This window comes from Varanus komodoensis, unplaced genomic scaffold (genome assembly GCF_004798865.1).
Source record: "Varanus komodoensis strain SLA01 unplaced genomic scaffold, ASM479886v1 scaffold77, whole genome shotgun sequence".
In the NCBI taxonomy this organism is placed as follows: domain Eukaryota; kingdom Metazoa; phylum Chordata; class Lepidosauria; order Squamata; family Varanidae; genus Varanus; species Varanus komodoensis.
Window position 1 is genome coordinate 1579643 of NW_025336442.1, and position 15855 is coordinate 1595497.

General features: G+C 55.1%; 2 protein-coding genes across 2 annotated transcripts in view; one reads left to right on the forward strand and one right to left on the reverse strand.

Annotated features, from left to right (window-relative positions):
* Positions 1 to 1201: 1201 nt before the first annotated feature.
* On the forward strand, positions 1202 to 9977 carry LOC123035182 (torsin-1A-like). The gene is made up of 5 exons (XM_044453122.1): positions 1202 to 1418; positions 5404 to 5669; positions 6870 to 7045; positions 7310 to 7437; positions 8384 to 9977. Exons 1-5 carry the CDS (start codon positions 1202 to 1204, stop codon positions 8632 to 8634), a joined length of 1038 nt encoding a protein of 345 aa, XP_044309057.1. The 3' UTR covers positions 8635 to 9977.
* A 772-nt stretch (positions 9978 to 10749) lies between these two features.
* The window catches only part of LOC123035152 (torsin-1A-like), a 7874-nt gene continuing 2768 nt past the window's right edge, over positions 10750 to 15855 (reverse strand). The window contains exons 3-6 of the mRNA XM_044453055.1: positions 15449 to 15740; positions 13852 to 14027; positions 13100 to 13227; positions 10750 to 12369 (exon numbers count right to left, since the gene is read on the reverse strand). Coding sequence (XP_044308990.1) covers positions 12128 to 12369; positions 13100 to 13227; positions 13852 to 14027; positions 15449 to 15740 — 838 coding nt within the window. The 3' untranslated portion in view covers positions 10750 to 12127. The remainder of the gene's footprint in view (positions 12370 to 13099; positions 13228 to 13851; positions 14028 to 15448; positions 15741 to 15855) is intronic.

The window sequence follows — 15855 nt, forward strand, 5'->3', positions numbered from 1 at the left end:
CCAAAACACGAAACCATTCATTTGAAACCAGATAAGGTGGATGCATTTGGAATCATGGCGGCATCAGGAGCTCTCTTGCAAAGTGTCTACCATGGGAGGTTCTGATTACTTCCCCTTAAGGGTTTAGCTAGGAGTGATATATAGAAACATTGGAAGCTTGGGTTCTCTGGATCATACCTGGACCTATCTAGCCCACTGTAGCCATCCTGGCTAAGAGTAAGGCAAGATTCTAGTCCCCATGTTTCTGATAAGGGAGTTACTTAAAAGTGGATCACAGGAAGCTGCCTTAGACTGATCTAGACCCTTGATTTACCTAGCCCCATTTTGCTGACCCTGACTGGTAGCGGTGGCTTGCCAGGGTTTCATGCATAAGTTTTTCCAGCCCTATCTAGAGATGCTGCAGGAGATAAAAAATGCAACCTTCTGCACATGAAGCAGAGGTGTGCCTTCAGGTAGCTGGGGCTGCAGCTCCTTCCTTCCCTTGGTATTTCTATTCATGTATTTTTGTTTGTGATACTTTTATACCACTTAGTATGGCAAAATTTCCAAGTGGCAGTAAGACAGTTCTTTGTCCTAAAGGGGCTTACTATTCTAAAAGACATGACAGCAAAGAAAAGGAGATTGGGGGGGAAGAGGAAAACAGCAGTTCTTAGTTTTGACGTTATTAGGCATGCTCTTTCTGACAGAGAAGGTCCACATCGCTCCCTGCAGCTGCTCCTTGGCCAGGTGGTGCACTGGGGCTAGGCTCGTCTCCCCTTTGCAGTGGTGCAGCCCCACAGGGACCCCTCGTTTCTTTACACGGGAGGCACCGAAGAATGAATGGGCAGAAGAGCCGCTGCTTCGCATCCGCTGCGTGGGCGTTTCTCCACCTGCCGTGCGCGAACCCTTGGCGCGGTGGCACGGGAAGCTCGTATGAAACATGCCTTCGCGTGCACGCCGCCCCAGACGGCGGAGGGAGGCCGCGCTGCACGCAGCAAGGCGCCGCCCGAAGAGCGTCCTTGCGCGGGATCGGGGCCCGCTTCGCTCAGCTGGCGGCGCTTGCGCGGAGGGGCCGGGGAAGGCGTAGGCCACGCCCTCTCTTAGCCGCCGGTCCCCTCGCACGTGTCCGCCCGGCCCCAAGATGGCGGCCACAGCGCCGGAAGCGCTCGCGGCGCGGGCGGAAGTGCCGCGCTGAGGTGGCGGGCGGGCGGCGGCGGCGGCGATGAGGCTGCGGCGGGGGAGCCGCGCGGCCGCGCTGGGCCTGGCGCTGGCGCTGTGTCAGCTGGGCCCGGCGGCGCAGGCGGTGGAGCCCATCAGCCTGGGCCTGGCACTGGCCGGCGCCGCCGCCTCGGCCCTCACGGGCATCATCTACTCGCCGCGGCTCTACTGCTACTTCGCGGGCTGCTGCCGCGAGAGGCCCGGAGCCTACACCGGCGTCGGTAAGCGGCGGCTGCGCGGGGCCCCGGCATGGAGGGGTGGCCGTGCCTGCGGGGGGCCTCCTGGGGCCCGACTCCCGTCATCCCCAGCCGACACGTATGACGCATGCCGGTTGGGGATGGCAGGCGCTGGGACCTCCCTCTGTCTTTGGGCAGCAGTGCCTATCCTCCCCACTGTTGGCTGGGGATGATAGAAGCTAAGAAGTTGAGGTGAGAGGCGTCGCTTCAGCTGGCATCCTCCCCTCTTTTTGGACTGCAGCGCTTGACATCTCCGCCTAACCTCTCACAGTAAGTCTTGGCTGGGGATGATGGGAGTCGGATGTTCAAGGCATATGGGTCAAATATAGAAACAGGGCCAAAACCGAGACCCACATTAGCCCACGCGGTGCCTGAACTAGACCACAGCTGCTTTTAGCTCTCAGCATTCCTGTCCTTGGCTGCTCAGGTTGGCGAATGATGGGTGTTGGAGTCCTGCACTTTCTGGAGGGCGCCTACATGGGGAAGAATAGCTTGGAAGGTGTTGTCCTTCCCTTCCTGCTTCCGTAACTATGAAGCTTGCTCTCCCCACCCTGTGTGGCCAGCCCCCCTCCCCGCCAGCGACCAAAGTCCATCCAGGTCCTCAGCGCGTTCCCTGGTACGCTGGACTCCTTTTATCTCTGCCCAGGGAGAAGATGCAGCCACCAGGAGCAGCGGTGCAGCGCATGGGCTCTCCTCGCAGCTCTTGCTCCGCTGACACCCAGGGCTAGGGGGCGGAGGCCCCCCCGCCATAGCAGGGCCCCCAGTTCGGCCCCGTTTTCCTCCTCCTGTATGTGAGCTGCTTTGCATTCGGGGAAGTGAGGGAGGCACATGCAAGGCGCCTTTGGGTGGGGGCGGATTCTGCCGCTTCGCCTGTTGCTGAGAACCAGGGCCGCTTCTTCATCTGCATAGGCTGGTTGCTGTCTCTGGGCCATTTGGCCAAAGTTTGTGGCCTTGCGCTTCTGACATTTAGCTAGCAAAATACCTCCTGCTCTGCTGAAATGGGCTGTGGAACAACTGTACCTTCTGCACATAGAAAGATACTTGGTGCTTTTTAGAGCCCGGCACTTCCAAGCACTCTTATCTGGAGCCATGTCAATCAGGCACCAGGCCTGGTTTGGGAATGGCAACTCCCTGGCGATCTCGGCCATCTCAATCGCATCCGTCTCCCTCCCCAGCGCGCCGGGATGACAGGCGTGTGTGGCGACAGTGACACACGCGCTGGTGACTTCCCGCCTAGACTTCTGTAACGCGCTTTACGTGGGGCTTCCCCTGAAGACAGTCCGAACACTTCAATTGGTGCAAAATAGAGCTGCCAGGTTGCTGACGGGGACGGGGCGTTATGCTCACATGACTCCAGTCCTCCGTCAGCTTCACTGGCTTCCCATTGAAGCCCGGGCCCAATTCAAGGTGTTGGTGATGACCTACAAAGCCCTAAACGGCTTGGGTCCTGGCTACCTGAACGAGCGCTTACGTCCGTATATGCCCGACCGCCCTTTGAGATCTGCGGGAGAGTCCCTTCTCCGGGAACCCTCCATGAAAGAAATTAGGAGAGTAAGTACCCGGAGGAGGGCTTTCTCTGCGGTGGCGCCCAACCTATGGAATTCACTCCCCAAAGAGGTCCGCCTGGCACCGTCGTTACTGGTTTTTCGGCGCCAGGTAAAGACCTTTTTATTTAAACATCATTTCAATTGTTAAAACATATGATCTGGCCTGGGCAACTTCTTCTTCCTTCTCTTTCTCATCCTATATTTTACACTGATAATTTTAATTTTGTATTTGTAAATCAATGTATTTTTTGTATTTTTATATTTAATGGTAATTTATTATGTACTATTGTATTTCAATGTATTTTATCATGTTGTAAGCCGCCCCGAGGTTTCGGCAAGGGGCGGCATAGAAATGTTATAGTAGTAGTAGTAGTAGTAGTAATAATAATAATAATAATAATAATAATAATAATGAGGGGCACGATCGCAGTCGTGCTGGGGGGGCGGGGAGATGGCCACACTTGTACTCAGGGGGGGCGGGGGGAGATGGCCGCAATCTTTGTTGTTCTATGTCACTTTGCTTCACATTTTTCTGATTTAAAAATAGTTATAGAACGGATTAACCTTATTTACATTGAACCTTATGGGGAAATTTAACTTGGCTCACAACCAATTTGGGTCACGACCAGAGTCCTGGAACGGATTAAGTTTGTGAGCCAAGGTACCACTGTATTTTGCATAATGCAGCTGATGACTGCAACTGGCATCTAGAAAGACTGAAGCAAAAATACTAAGGATGAATACTGTTAATGCCACGCTTAGTATTTGAAGCAAGTCAGCCCAGAACAATTCCCACAATACACAATGGCTGCAGAGCTAATGACTACCATATTTAAGTGCAACCTTGCCGAAACGTACTGTCCAGATGAGTTGGACTACAGCTTCCGTTGGCCATGCTGGTTGGGCATGATGGAGATTATAGTCCTCGCTGCCGCCCCGGTTCCAAGGGAGCAGGAGCAGGAGGCCGTAGAGGCGAGCGCGGGGTGGCTCCCCCGGCCGGGAGAGGGCAGCGGGGAGGGTGGTAAGGGCTGCTTTCTGAGGCGAGGGATGGGGCCGCAGCAGGCCGAGTGGGCTTCTCCCGCCACGGGGGGGAAGAAGCATGGCGGCCACTCCACGGCAGCGACTTGCCCACAGAAGGCCGCGGCTCCTGCACCTCTGCCACGGCCTTCTTTGGGCAAGCCGCCACCACCGTCGAGCGGCTGCCCCCTGGCTTGGCAAGGTGGCCACGGCTTGGCCCGCAGCTCAGGGATGTGGCTCACATACTTAAAAATGGATGTTAAAAGTTATATTTTTCTTAACTTCAATCCTTTTTTAGCATCTTCGTCTCTCTCCCTCTTTCGCCCTCCTCTCTTCTGTTTCCCGCTCCGTATTCCCACTCTGTATATGCATGCAATAGGAGGGTGGGGGGAAGATCTAGCACATGCGCAGTTGAGGTGTTACAACTTGCCGCATGCGCCAGCTCTGCTCAGTTTCAGAGAACACCTGCGCTGACTCAGAGCTTTTGGACTTGCTTGGAGATCGTTTTCTCCAAGCGAGTCCAAAAGCTCTCAGGCGGGCCGGATAAATGAGCGTGGTGGGCCGTAGTTTGAGGACCCATGAGCTAGAGCAATTGATAGGAGTTGGTATTTTTATTTGAGGGGAAGAACGCAAGGACTGGGATCAGTTGAGCAGCAGTGCTGAATGTGTGAATTCCAGGAGCTGATTGGGCACAGGATAGATGAAATGAATGGGGTGCTGTGAAGGGGAATGCAGACCTGAGGCTTCTTAAGTGTGCTGGAGGGTGGAAGAAATTCACACGGAGGGTGCCAGGCATTGTTTTAAACAGGATGTATTGCAAGCTTACCTGGGCCTTCTTTCTTCTCTGTCCTGTGCTGGTCTTCAGTGGACCTGGCGGTTTGGGTGAGGAAGGGGCCCCTGCCAGTATCTGGGGATGGACAGCTGCCACATCACAAAGTGTGGATGCTGCATAGCCGAATCTTCTCTTGTAGACTCCTCCTCCAGTTCTAGTGTTGGTTTTGTCTATTGATTTGGTTTGTGCCCCACCTTTGATCAACAGAAATGACAGTCCGGGATACTCACTGTTTTTATTTGCGTATGGCTACTTCCTCTGGAATCAGTAAGCTAAAAATATACATCGGGCTGGATCCAGAATCTGTCTTCAATGAGATGAAGGGTTATGCTTTCAGGAAGCCCCTCCTCCCAAATTCCGGAGTCCTGTCTTTAGGTTACCCCGTTTTGCAGGGCCTGCTAACTCTCTCTAGCTGTTTCAGGGTCTTCAGGGACTTTCACGGGAAGCAGAGGGCAGGGAATTCTCCTTCCACCAGGGCAGGTGAGCCAGAGCAAGTGTGGGACCAGCTTCAGTCTTTCCTACTGATCCAGCTGTTGCACTTCTCATCCTCCCCATCCCCGCCACCCCACCACAGCTCTTCAGGAGGATTTGGAAAAAAAACTCTTTGGGCAGCACCTGGTGACAAAGGTGATCGTGAAGGCCGTGGCTGGGTTTTTGAACAATTCCAAGCCCAAGAAGCCCCTGACTCTCTCTCTGCATGGCTGGACTGGCACTGGCAAAAACTTTGTCAGTAAGATTGTCGCAGAGAGCGTCTACAAAGAGGGCCTCCACAGTAAATACGTCCACCAGTTTGTGTCCACGTTGCATTTTCCTCATCAGCAGAACGTTACGCAGTACAAGGTAAAAGGATATATTGCAACTTGGAAATATGGTACAGTCGGAAGACTGAACAGTTCTCTTATATCGGGGGTGCAGATGTGGGCACGGGGGCAAATCCTTAACCTAACCGCCTAAAATACTAACAGACAGCAGCGTTCAGGCAGGAACACTATGTACGTTAAGACAGACAAGCCATGCAGCTGCCAGCATCCCCAGCTGGGCCGCCTGAGGAAGCCGGTGGTGTGTAGGATTTGTTCAGTCTGAGCATGCACAGAAATGGCTCCTCAGCCCTTCCTGCCAGTAACTTCAGTTTAGGAGACATTTCAGCCTTTTGGAATGGTGGATGAAACTGAAACAAACACCAGTGGGGGAATGTAGGTGGGGCTGGGGGAGTGGGACCCCCGGGAGCCTGATTTACCCCCGCCCCCCACCTCAGGCTTCTTACCCCGGCTCTGACTGAAGACACTGAGCTTCTGAAGCAGAGTGATGGGGGTTTCCAGGTTCCCGGTGGAACTAGAAAGGTCTGAAGCTCTTTGTTAACAGAATGCCGAAGTGAGCATTCACGGGAGAGATCAGCCTTTCAGATCCTTGCATCTCCTGTACGACCTTCCCCCGTCTGGTGTTCTCCAGCAAGGCCAAGGGGAGTGGCAGTCATCGTCCTACCCACCTGGAGAGGCCAGTTCCGGGGCACAGGGAACTGCACTTCGAACATCCGCGTGCTTGTTCTCCAAAGGGACCGGCCCTTGCTTTTGGTCGTTGGACAACGGCAGCTCTGCTGCGGCAGCGGCAGCCCAAGCTACTTCCTCAGCAAAGACATTCAACTTCCCCAAAAGTGACTGCTGGCAACAGGCGCCTTCCACAACCTGCCACCCTCCAGATGTGCTAGACTGCAACAGCTGTCCTTCTGGGAGCAGTGGGGGCTGTGGGGCAACACTTCTGGGGGATGCCAGTGGCCCTCGGTCCCGTGTGGAGCTCCAGCTGGCAAGCTGATCCTGCTTCTCTTCCACCAGAGCGCAGCCTGCAGTTGTGTTTATCCAGAAGTGGTGCTCACATGGAGAGCATTGCGCAGACAGTTCCGGAGAGGCCCCCCAGATTCCCCAGTCCACTTCCCAGCAGCAACGAGAAGCTTGAGGGAGGAGCGGTGCCCCTCCTCCCTGTGTCAGCTCAGGGGCAGAAGGGTCGGGTTGGTGGGTTCTCAGCCGTATGCTCTGCCCATATTAGGACCAGTTGCAGCAGTGGATCCGTGGAAATGTGAGCAATTGCGCAAGGTCCATTTTCATATTCGACGAGATGGATAAAATGCATGCCGGGCTCATCGACTCCATCAAACCTTACCTGGATTACTATGAAACGCTGGATGGCGTGTCTTATCAGAAAGCTATCTTCATCTTCCTCAGGTGAGGAGAAGTGGTGAAGGCTGGAGTCAGAGCACGGCACAGCTGCCAGTGATGCCTAGCCAAAGGCCGGAATGTTTGGCTCCGGGGTCATTAGGTGGCCGGGGGCGGTTTCTTCCAGTCTCGCTTGTTGTCATTGCTGTCTTCCCTAAAGTTACCTAGAGTTGAAAATAGAGAGATGTGAGGCAGCCATTGCCAGGCCTGAACAGTTTGCAGTCAGAAACCCATCCATTTCTGAGCTGAAATTGCCTGTCTTTCTTTACCCAGCAACGCAGGGGCTGAAAAGATCACCGAAGTGGCCCTGGACTTCTGGAGGCGTGGAAAGAGAAGGGAAGATTTGGGACTCAGGGACGTGGAGGCGTCCGTCTCCGTCTCTGTTTTCAACAACAAAAACAGTGAGCAAAGCCGGCTTTAACTGGGGACTGAGGGTGGCAGCTGTCTGCGGAATTATCTAGCCGGGGTGGGTTGTGGCAGCTACCCTCTTGGGGACCAGAAGACGCCGCTGCATTGCCCCAGTCGGACGGTGTCTCCACCTGATTTGGTATCGCCTGCACTGAATGGCAGCAGTCTCCAGCATCCAACTATCTTCCTCTTGCTTTATTTTGCGGTTCATTTATTTGCTGATTATATTTGCATCATAGTATATTTTTGGCCTTGTGGCCAAGTGGAGACTAGGTTGCCCAAGCCCCCGTCCAGCACTCTTACCATGGGCCACACTGCCTCTCACCGCACTGGCACCCCGGTCCTTAGAAGGGGGAGAGCAGGGCACGTGAGCCTGGGGCCTCTGCATGCACTCCATGGACCCCCGTCCTCAGTGGGACTCTGTCGGCGTGCGCCTTGCCCAGCAGCTGCCCGGGCGTCTGCATGCTTCCTCAAGTGGGATTCGGCATGGAGGTTCAGCGGTGCTCGTATCCCCGTGGTCAGTCATGTGGTGGGATTCTTCTCTCCCTCCCAAAGCATGGCTCCTCTTGGGACACATGGCAAGGAGTGGGGTGTTTCTCGGGTGTAATCCCGCACGGGTGTGCTGGGCTGCCGGCACGGCCCCTGCGGGGTAGGGAGCTGCAGCCCCTCCAGAGTGGGAACGACTGCAGGTGGCCGGACGGATGCACAGCGGTGTCATTAGGGTCCCTTCCTCCCGTTCTCGAGTGCAGTGGTTCAGTGGATGCAAGGAGCCAGCCTGGATCCCGCCCTCAGCCCTGGCCATCGCCTCCCCATGGCAGTTAGCCAAGCCTCCGTTGAGCCACGGAAGAGGCGGCTTCCTGCAGACCCGGTCGCCCACCGTGCAGGCTTCTGCTGCGATCTGCGCCCCACCTAACAGTGTCTCCCTTTCTCCCCCTGCAGGTGGCTTTTGGCACAGCAGCCTGATTGACCGGAACCTCATTGATTATTTTATCCCCTTCCTGCCTCTGGAGTACAAGCACGTGAAAATGTGCATCAGGGCTGAGCTTGAATTCCGCGGCTATGTAGTGGACGAGGAAGTCGTGACTCGAGTGGCGGATGAGATGACCTACTTCCCAAAGGAAGAGAGAATCTATTCGGACAAAGGATGCAAGACTGTGTACACTAAATTGGATTTCTACTATGACTTGTAGTGATGTCTCCTGATCTCATCTTCCAAGGAAATGAATCACAGAACATGGAGAAACTGATTTTTAATCCATCGGGGCTGGGAGCTTATTCAAAACAAGACGAAATTGGGGCATTTTCTTAGGAGAGCTGCTGCGTGTCAGCCGGGTCCAGCGAGCTGCTGAACGATTCTGGTTACTGTGAAAAATGACGTGTCGCGACTTTGATGGACCAGGAAGAGAGAGGGCTGGTCCGTGTGATTCAACCTGCTTCTAATCGGAATTCTGATCAAGACCACGTTCTGCTGCTTTGAGAACTGTGCTGCTTCTCAAGGAATGAAGGAATGTGCTGGCAATGCCTATAGAAAAAGGAACTCGGCCTTCCGGGCCGGGGCCCTCCAGATGCGTTGGGCTACGACGCCCGCCATGCTGGCTGTGGGATCCTGGGAGTACGTTGGCAAGGGGTGGAGCCAAACCTTTCCTTTTCTCAGACGATTAGCCTGATTGCAAGTGGTTCCAGTATTACTGGGAGCATAAATCTATGCAGCAATGTTTAAACCATGTGCCGGGGTGCCCAGCTGTTCCCTGAAAGCTTCTGGAGGCACTTCCCTGAGGTAGGAGCTGAAGAATTATGAAAAGCCCCCGCTTGTTTTCCATCTCTTTCCTGCAGTTCTTTCCATTCCTCTGCCCTCTGCCCCAGCAAGCGCAGCAGTTCCTGACTCAATGCAGAGCGTGGCCGAAGGTGCGTTACGCCAGCGGGTGGATGCCAGCCCCGGATATGGCTCGGGGGGTGCCTGAGCCGGCGCACGGGCCACGGGGTCCTCCCCTCTGGAGCAGCGTCTTCCCCAGCCTGGTGCCATTTGGGAGGCATCTGCCAGCGTTGGAGGGGCACCTTCTTTGGGGAAAGGGGCTTTAGAGGTGGCTGCACCATGGAAATGTGAGGCAGTGCAGAAACCAAGCGGAGAACCCTCTGCAGCGCAGTGCTTGTTCGGAAGCTGCAGGAACGACTTAGGTGTGAAAGTGTGCTCAGAGATCTTAAGTTGGGATGATACCCAGATGGGGTGCCTTCGGTTCGACCCAGAAAAGGCTGGACCGCTAATTGCAGCAGGACCTGCACCACTCCTTTGCCCAGGCTGTTCGGTGGCATGAAATGAAAGCTCACCCTTTGCTCAGGATCCCGTGCATGCTTCCTTGGGCATTCCATGGGACACGTCTAGGACCGCATCTAAACAAAACTGGACTAAATTAGTTTCAGACTGATGGCAAAGCATAGCTTTCAGAAGGGTAGCACTCACTTAGACTGTGCCCAAGGGTTTTTTTTCCAGAGATTTTAAAAATAATAATTTGTGAATAAACTTTTGTTGAATGTCTCTGTGTGGTTACCTCTGCTGACTGAAAAGCTCCCATTTTCTGCAAATTAACGATGTTGGGCACATTTGGAATGCTCCACAAGTGACTCCTTCCGTCTGTGCGTTCTCAGAAGGAAGCCTGAGCTGTGTGCGTCAGTCCGATCTCTGTGCCGCAATTCGCCTGTCCCTGACTGAGCGCACGTGGGGTGGTCTTGCTCCTTTCCCCTTGGCAGCTTTGGACTTGGCTCTGTGCATCCTGCTTGGGCTTCCCCCTTCTGCCTTTCCCATGGTTCCTTGGGGCTCCTGAGTCTCATCACCATGTGAATAGTGTACCAAAAACCCACCCAGCAAAGAGACGCATTCCATGGTACGGCATTTTTGATTCAAGTCGCAAAATTACTATCGCCTTCACAACGCAGTGTCTTGCAGACACGCAGGTCCTTTGAAAAGCGGCAACAGCGTCCTTGAGTTGCCTTTTTCCTGAACTAAAAGGCCTTGGGAGCTGGAGAAATGGGATCTTCCCCACAATGTGCGGAACTACAACTTCCAGCATCCCCCAGTTAGCTAGGAACGGTCAGCAGGGGTCTCTTGATTCTGTAAAGTGTTTGTGAGGGGAGGGGGGTGCAGTGTGTCCTGGCAGCTGGCTTGAAATGCTTTTGAAATGCATCAACAGACAAACCTTCCGGCTGGTCACCGGGCAGGGTTGTTTTTGTATGCGCTGCTGAATCGTGGCCAAAACGCTGCATTAGAGGAGCTGAAAATGTTTTGAAATCAAGTCAGAATGGCAAGAAGAGGACTTGCATAAAAACCTTTTACTGCAGTTCTTTGTGAGCATGAAGTTTAGTCCACAAAATTCCCCAGCATTGAAAACATCAGTACTAGTAAGTATACAACTTTAGGCTGCATAGGAAGCGGAAAGTGAAGAACGAGGCGGAGATGGAATACGATACAGTGCAATCAATCACAGCAGCTATAAAGGGCCTTTTGTTGTTCTGAAACGCTTCCAAAATTAGAGCAGTTAACAAAACAACTCGCATCTAGCATTGATTAATTAAAAAGTTCCAAATCTGCCACTCAATGCAGATCTGGCTTCTCCACCACACAGCAAGCACGCAGCAATTCTCAATGTTAGGAGGCTTCCAGATATTGCTGAACTATTAATTCCCACAATGTGCCAGCACTGGCAGTGCTGCCTGTGGCTGATGGGAGTCCAAAAACATGGTGGGGGGCACACATTCCCTGCCCACCCTAGACCAGGGAGTGACCTGCCTGTTCTGGCCTACAGCTCCCATCAGCCCTTTCCAGCAGCCAGTGGAGAAGGACCGCAAAAATGGAGACCAACACCTTGAGTGCGCAGAGTTGCCCACTCTGCTCTGGACTCTTAAGGGATACAGAATGGCATCAAATCCTAAGGTCTGACTTCTTCTCATGGCTGGCTTATCCAGTGCTCAAGAGCTCTTTGCTATCCATTTTCACTGCCACTGTGCTATGGTGCCACTTGGGAGGAGCAAACCTCATGGCAGCTCTGAGAGAGAGACTGGGAGGAAGAGAACACACACGCACGCGCCAGTAACGCACCTGTTCCACATAAAGGCACTTCTCATTTCCTGGCACATCTGCCATGTGTCACGTTTGCAGAAGAGCTGCTCTGCCCATCTCTGGCCTCTTGGAATAGCCTGAGTGCTGGAAGCCACCGCGGCCCCGTGCTCCTCCCCGGCTGCATCCCAGAGAGGGACCAAAGTCAGGCCAAACTCACCCGTACTTTGACTTCCACACCAGTGGTCGCCCACCCCACCCCACCCCACACACAAAGTGCAAGAACTGGTTCTGTTTGATTTGGAACAAGCCATGAGGTCATAAGGAAAACAACAAACTGTGTGTGGCCTTCCAGACCGAGGCCACGTCCGAGGCACAGGTGAGGCCTGCGGAGATTTCAGTGGGAATGCCAGAATGGCAGTTCCGGGGTGACGGCACACGGATCTGCGGGGGGTGGGGGCGACCATGAGACCCGGCAGCCTGAAAGTCGCAGACGTGAGAAGGCGCGCTCTGGAGGTGGTGGGGCTGCTTTTGGAGCACCTGAAAGTGCTTCCGCAAGGCAACCCGTTTGGAGGGACACGTCACAACGGGCCTCCCCGTCTGGTGCTGCTCAGCAAGGACACACCAAGTGGCCCTCAGTAGACGTCTATCTTGCTCTGCACAGTCTTGCAGCCCTTGTCCGAGTAAATCCGCTCGTCTCGCGGGAAAAAGGTCATCTCAGCAGCCACTTTCTCGACCACCGCCTCGTCAGGCTGGAGCCCACGGGACTGCATCTCCGTGTGAATGCACATTTTCACGTGCTTGTACTCCAGTGGAAGGAAAGGCACAAAGTAATCGATGAGGTTTCGGTCGATCAGCCTGCTGCGCCAGAAGCCACCTGGGGAGCAGCGAGAATGGAGGGCTCAGAGGAGACGAGCTGTCATTTCGCAAGAGTCCGTGCATTTGTGCCCTGGCTTTCTTCCTCCTGCAACCCAGAGTGACTCACAGGGGCTCCCTCCCCTTCATTTGTATCCTCACAACAAGCCTGCTAGTGATTGCCCCAAGGTGGCCAGTTTTATGGCCGGGGGGGCGGCAGGAATCCAAGTCCCAGTTCAGCCCCCTCATCTCTGTGCCACGCTGGCTTTGCCGCTGGCCTGATGCCACGGGCTGAGGGCTCTCCCGAGTCAAGGAGGTGCTGCGCCTCCGCTCACGCAGTCAGCCGCGGCCCCGCTGCGAGGTGGGTCTGGCCCTCAGGCTCCCGGACGACCCCTGCCCCTGCCCACGGCTTGCCTGGCCAAGTGGTTTTCCTGTTTCCGTGCAACGCCGAGGGCACAAGCCCAGCAGAGGGCACGGAACAGAGGCAGGCGCTGGAGGGGCCCACACAGCGAAGCCGCAGGGAGTCCGTCTGGTAAGCGATCAGGACAAGCTGAGCTCCCGGCAGCTGCGACTCGATTGTGTCCCAAAGCTCAGTTTACAGCCTCTGCTGAGCCCAGCCTTTTGCACGGGGTTGGGCCTTAAGCCACAAATGCTTTTGTGCTGTTTCAGAATGCTTTCTGATCTACCTATTTCCATTCGTGTTTCAAGCAGAGGATCCTCCCACCCCGGTATCGAAATAGAAACGCTCTCACTGTTCTTGTTGTTGTAAACGGCCAAGGACAAGGCGCTGTCCAGGTCTTTCAGCTGGATGTCTTCCCTGGCCCGTCCACTCCTCCAGAAGTCCAGGGCCACCTGGGTGATCAGGTCGCCCCCAGCATTGCTGTGAGGAGGAGGACACGACAGCCACCCGCCTCAGCTGCACGATGTGGTACAGACACCGTGCTGCCCCCTCCTTCCAGCGTCCCCTCACCGCCAGTCCCCCATCTTTCGCCTCACGGCGCCCAGACAGGTCTCCTCTCCCTCTCGGGATCCCACAGAGCCTCCTGCTTGCTCCGACACAGGGCTCTTTCAGATGCTCCTGGGGTAGAGGTCTACTATTTTTTCTCAGGGGCTGGGGCGGAGGTAGCCTTGGGTGCCACCTGAGCGGTTGCCGAGGAGAGGGCAATGGGAAGCATCTGCCCCCATTCTGACCCAGCCGGCCGGAGAGGTGCCTCATCTCGGGGAGAGCACAGAGGGGGTGCAGAATCCGCATTCTGGCCTGCAGAGGCGCCCAGTCGGAGCACCGTGGAGGACACCCCTGCTTTAAGCTCGGGTCTGTTATCAACCGGGACAGAAAGCCAGATGAAGCCTCCCAGGGGGCAGCGGTGCTTGTCCAGCCCACAGAAGGGTCCAGGTCACCCCCTGGATTGCAACGGCTTTGCCCCTGGTTTAGGGAAATAAGCCGAATTAACCAGCAACAGCAGCAGCCAGAGTGGCTTCCAGAAGGCTGTGAAGACCCACCAACCTGAGGAAGATGAAGATGGCCCTTTGGTAGGATATGCCGTCAATCTGCTCATAGTAATCAAGGAATGGCTTGATGGCGTCAATCAGTCCCGGGTGCAGTTTGTCCATTTCATCAAATATGAAGACTGACCTTGCACAGGCACTGACGTTGCCCCGGATCCAGCTCTGCAGCTGGTCCTGGAACAAAGCGAGGTGAAGGTGTGAGACGAGTTCAAGGCCCCATCATGATTCAGTCCGTGCTGGCTGGTCCCACCATATTTATTGCATTAATTGCATTTTCTTGCTGCCCCCCGCAAAAAAAATCAAAAGCGCTCCCAGCAGGGTTTGCAATCCTAGAAAAAACAATGCTCTCTGGGCTGCATGTTTACAATCTGGAAAAGACGTCGTGAACCAAGAAGTGGGCGGGGAGGAAAAGGTTAAGACTTGGAGCAGGTCTGTTTGCCCTCCCATTTCCTAGACGGGCGTGGAGGGCAGTCCAGTCCAGTCCAGTCCGAAGCCCCAGATGCTTTGCCACAACCCAAACAGTGACTCTGATTTAAAAGAATGGATCTCCCCTTAGATCCTAGAATAAAAGAACTTATCTTGAAAGGCGGTACCAACAGATAAAGAGAGGTGCTCCGTTTTCCTAAGAGGCAGGAAAACAATCTGAAAAATCTTGGGAAGGGAAAAGGAGGCTCTCTAGCTTGAACAGAGGATTTATTTAACTTCAGGAAACTTGCCAAAAGCGGCAAGCCTAAGTTTTGCTTTCCATTTCTCTCCTCCTGACTTGTTCCCAGCTGGCTTGCTTTTTATGCAAAGCTGGTTCCTCCAGAGCTGTGCTGGGTGAAGGCTTAAAAGAACCATGCTGGTTCCAGCAGCGAAAGAGGCGGGGGTGGGGGGTCAGAGTGTTGGAATGGGTCTCGGGAGATCCTGGGTTCAAATCCCCCTCAGTCCTGAAGCTCACAGGGTGACTTTGCAGCAGCCAATGACTCTCAGCCTAAGCGGCTTCAGGAGGCTGTCGTGAAGATCCAACAGGGAAGAGGGCCACGTGAGCTTCTCTGGGCTCACTCCCAGAGCCAACAGGCGGAGCTAAAGCTGAACCCTCCTGATGTGTTGGACTACAACTCTCAGCATCCCCAGGGGCTGGCGGATACTGGCAGTTCTACCCCAACACATCTGCTGGGGACCAGGCTGGAGAGCCAGGGTGGCGCAATGGTTAAGAGCCTGGGACCGGGACTCAGGCGATCCGGGTTCGAGTCCCCGCTCGGCCATGGAGCCAACCGGGTGACTTTGGATCAGTCACAGACTCTCAGCCCAACCTACCTCACAGGGTTGTTGTTGTGGGGATAAGATGGAGGAGGAGATGTAAGCTGCCTTGAGCCCTTTGTAGGAAAAAGGCAGGATATAAATCAAAAGAAAGAAAGAAGAAACAGGCCTGGGCCTCGGGTTCGAGTCTCTGGTTTGGCCATGAAGGACCGCGGGGGACGTTAGGGCCAGTCGCTGACTCTCCGCCGCACCCACCTCACAGGGTTGTTGTGAGGATGACGGAAAAGAAGAGGACAGCCGAGCACGCCTTGCAAGAGGAAAATCGGTCCCAGCGCTCAAAACTAGCCCCTCACCGTGTACAGCGGGATCTGGTCGCTGCGCAGAAAATGCAGCGTGGAAACGAACAGGTGCACGAATTTGCTCCGGAGGCCTCCCTTGTGCACGTTCTCGGCCAGGATCTGGCTGACGAAGTTCTTGCCCGTGCCGGTCCAGCCGTGCAGGGAGAGGACGAGCGGCTTCTTCGGGCTGGGGTTGTTGAAGAAGCCCGCCACGGCCTTCAGGATCACGTCCCTGGCCAGGTGCTGCCCGAAGAGCCTCGCGTCCAGCTCGGCCCGGAGCGCTGCGGCGAAACGCAGAGAGCCCGAGCTGCAGGGCGCGTGGCCCCGCCGGGCGACCCCGACGCCGCCGGGCGCCCCGGTCCCAGGCGCCCCAGCCGGCCCGGCCGCCCCGCCCGCCCCGGGCGCCCCGCCTGCCTCCCTCC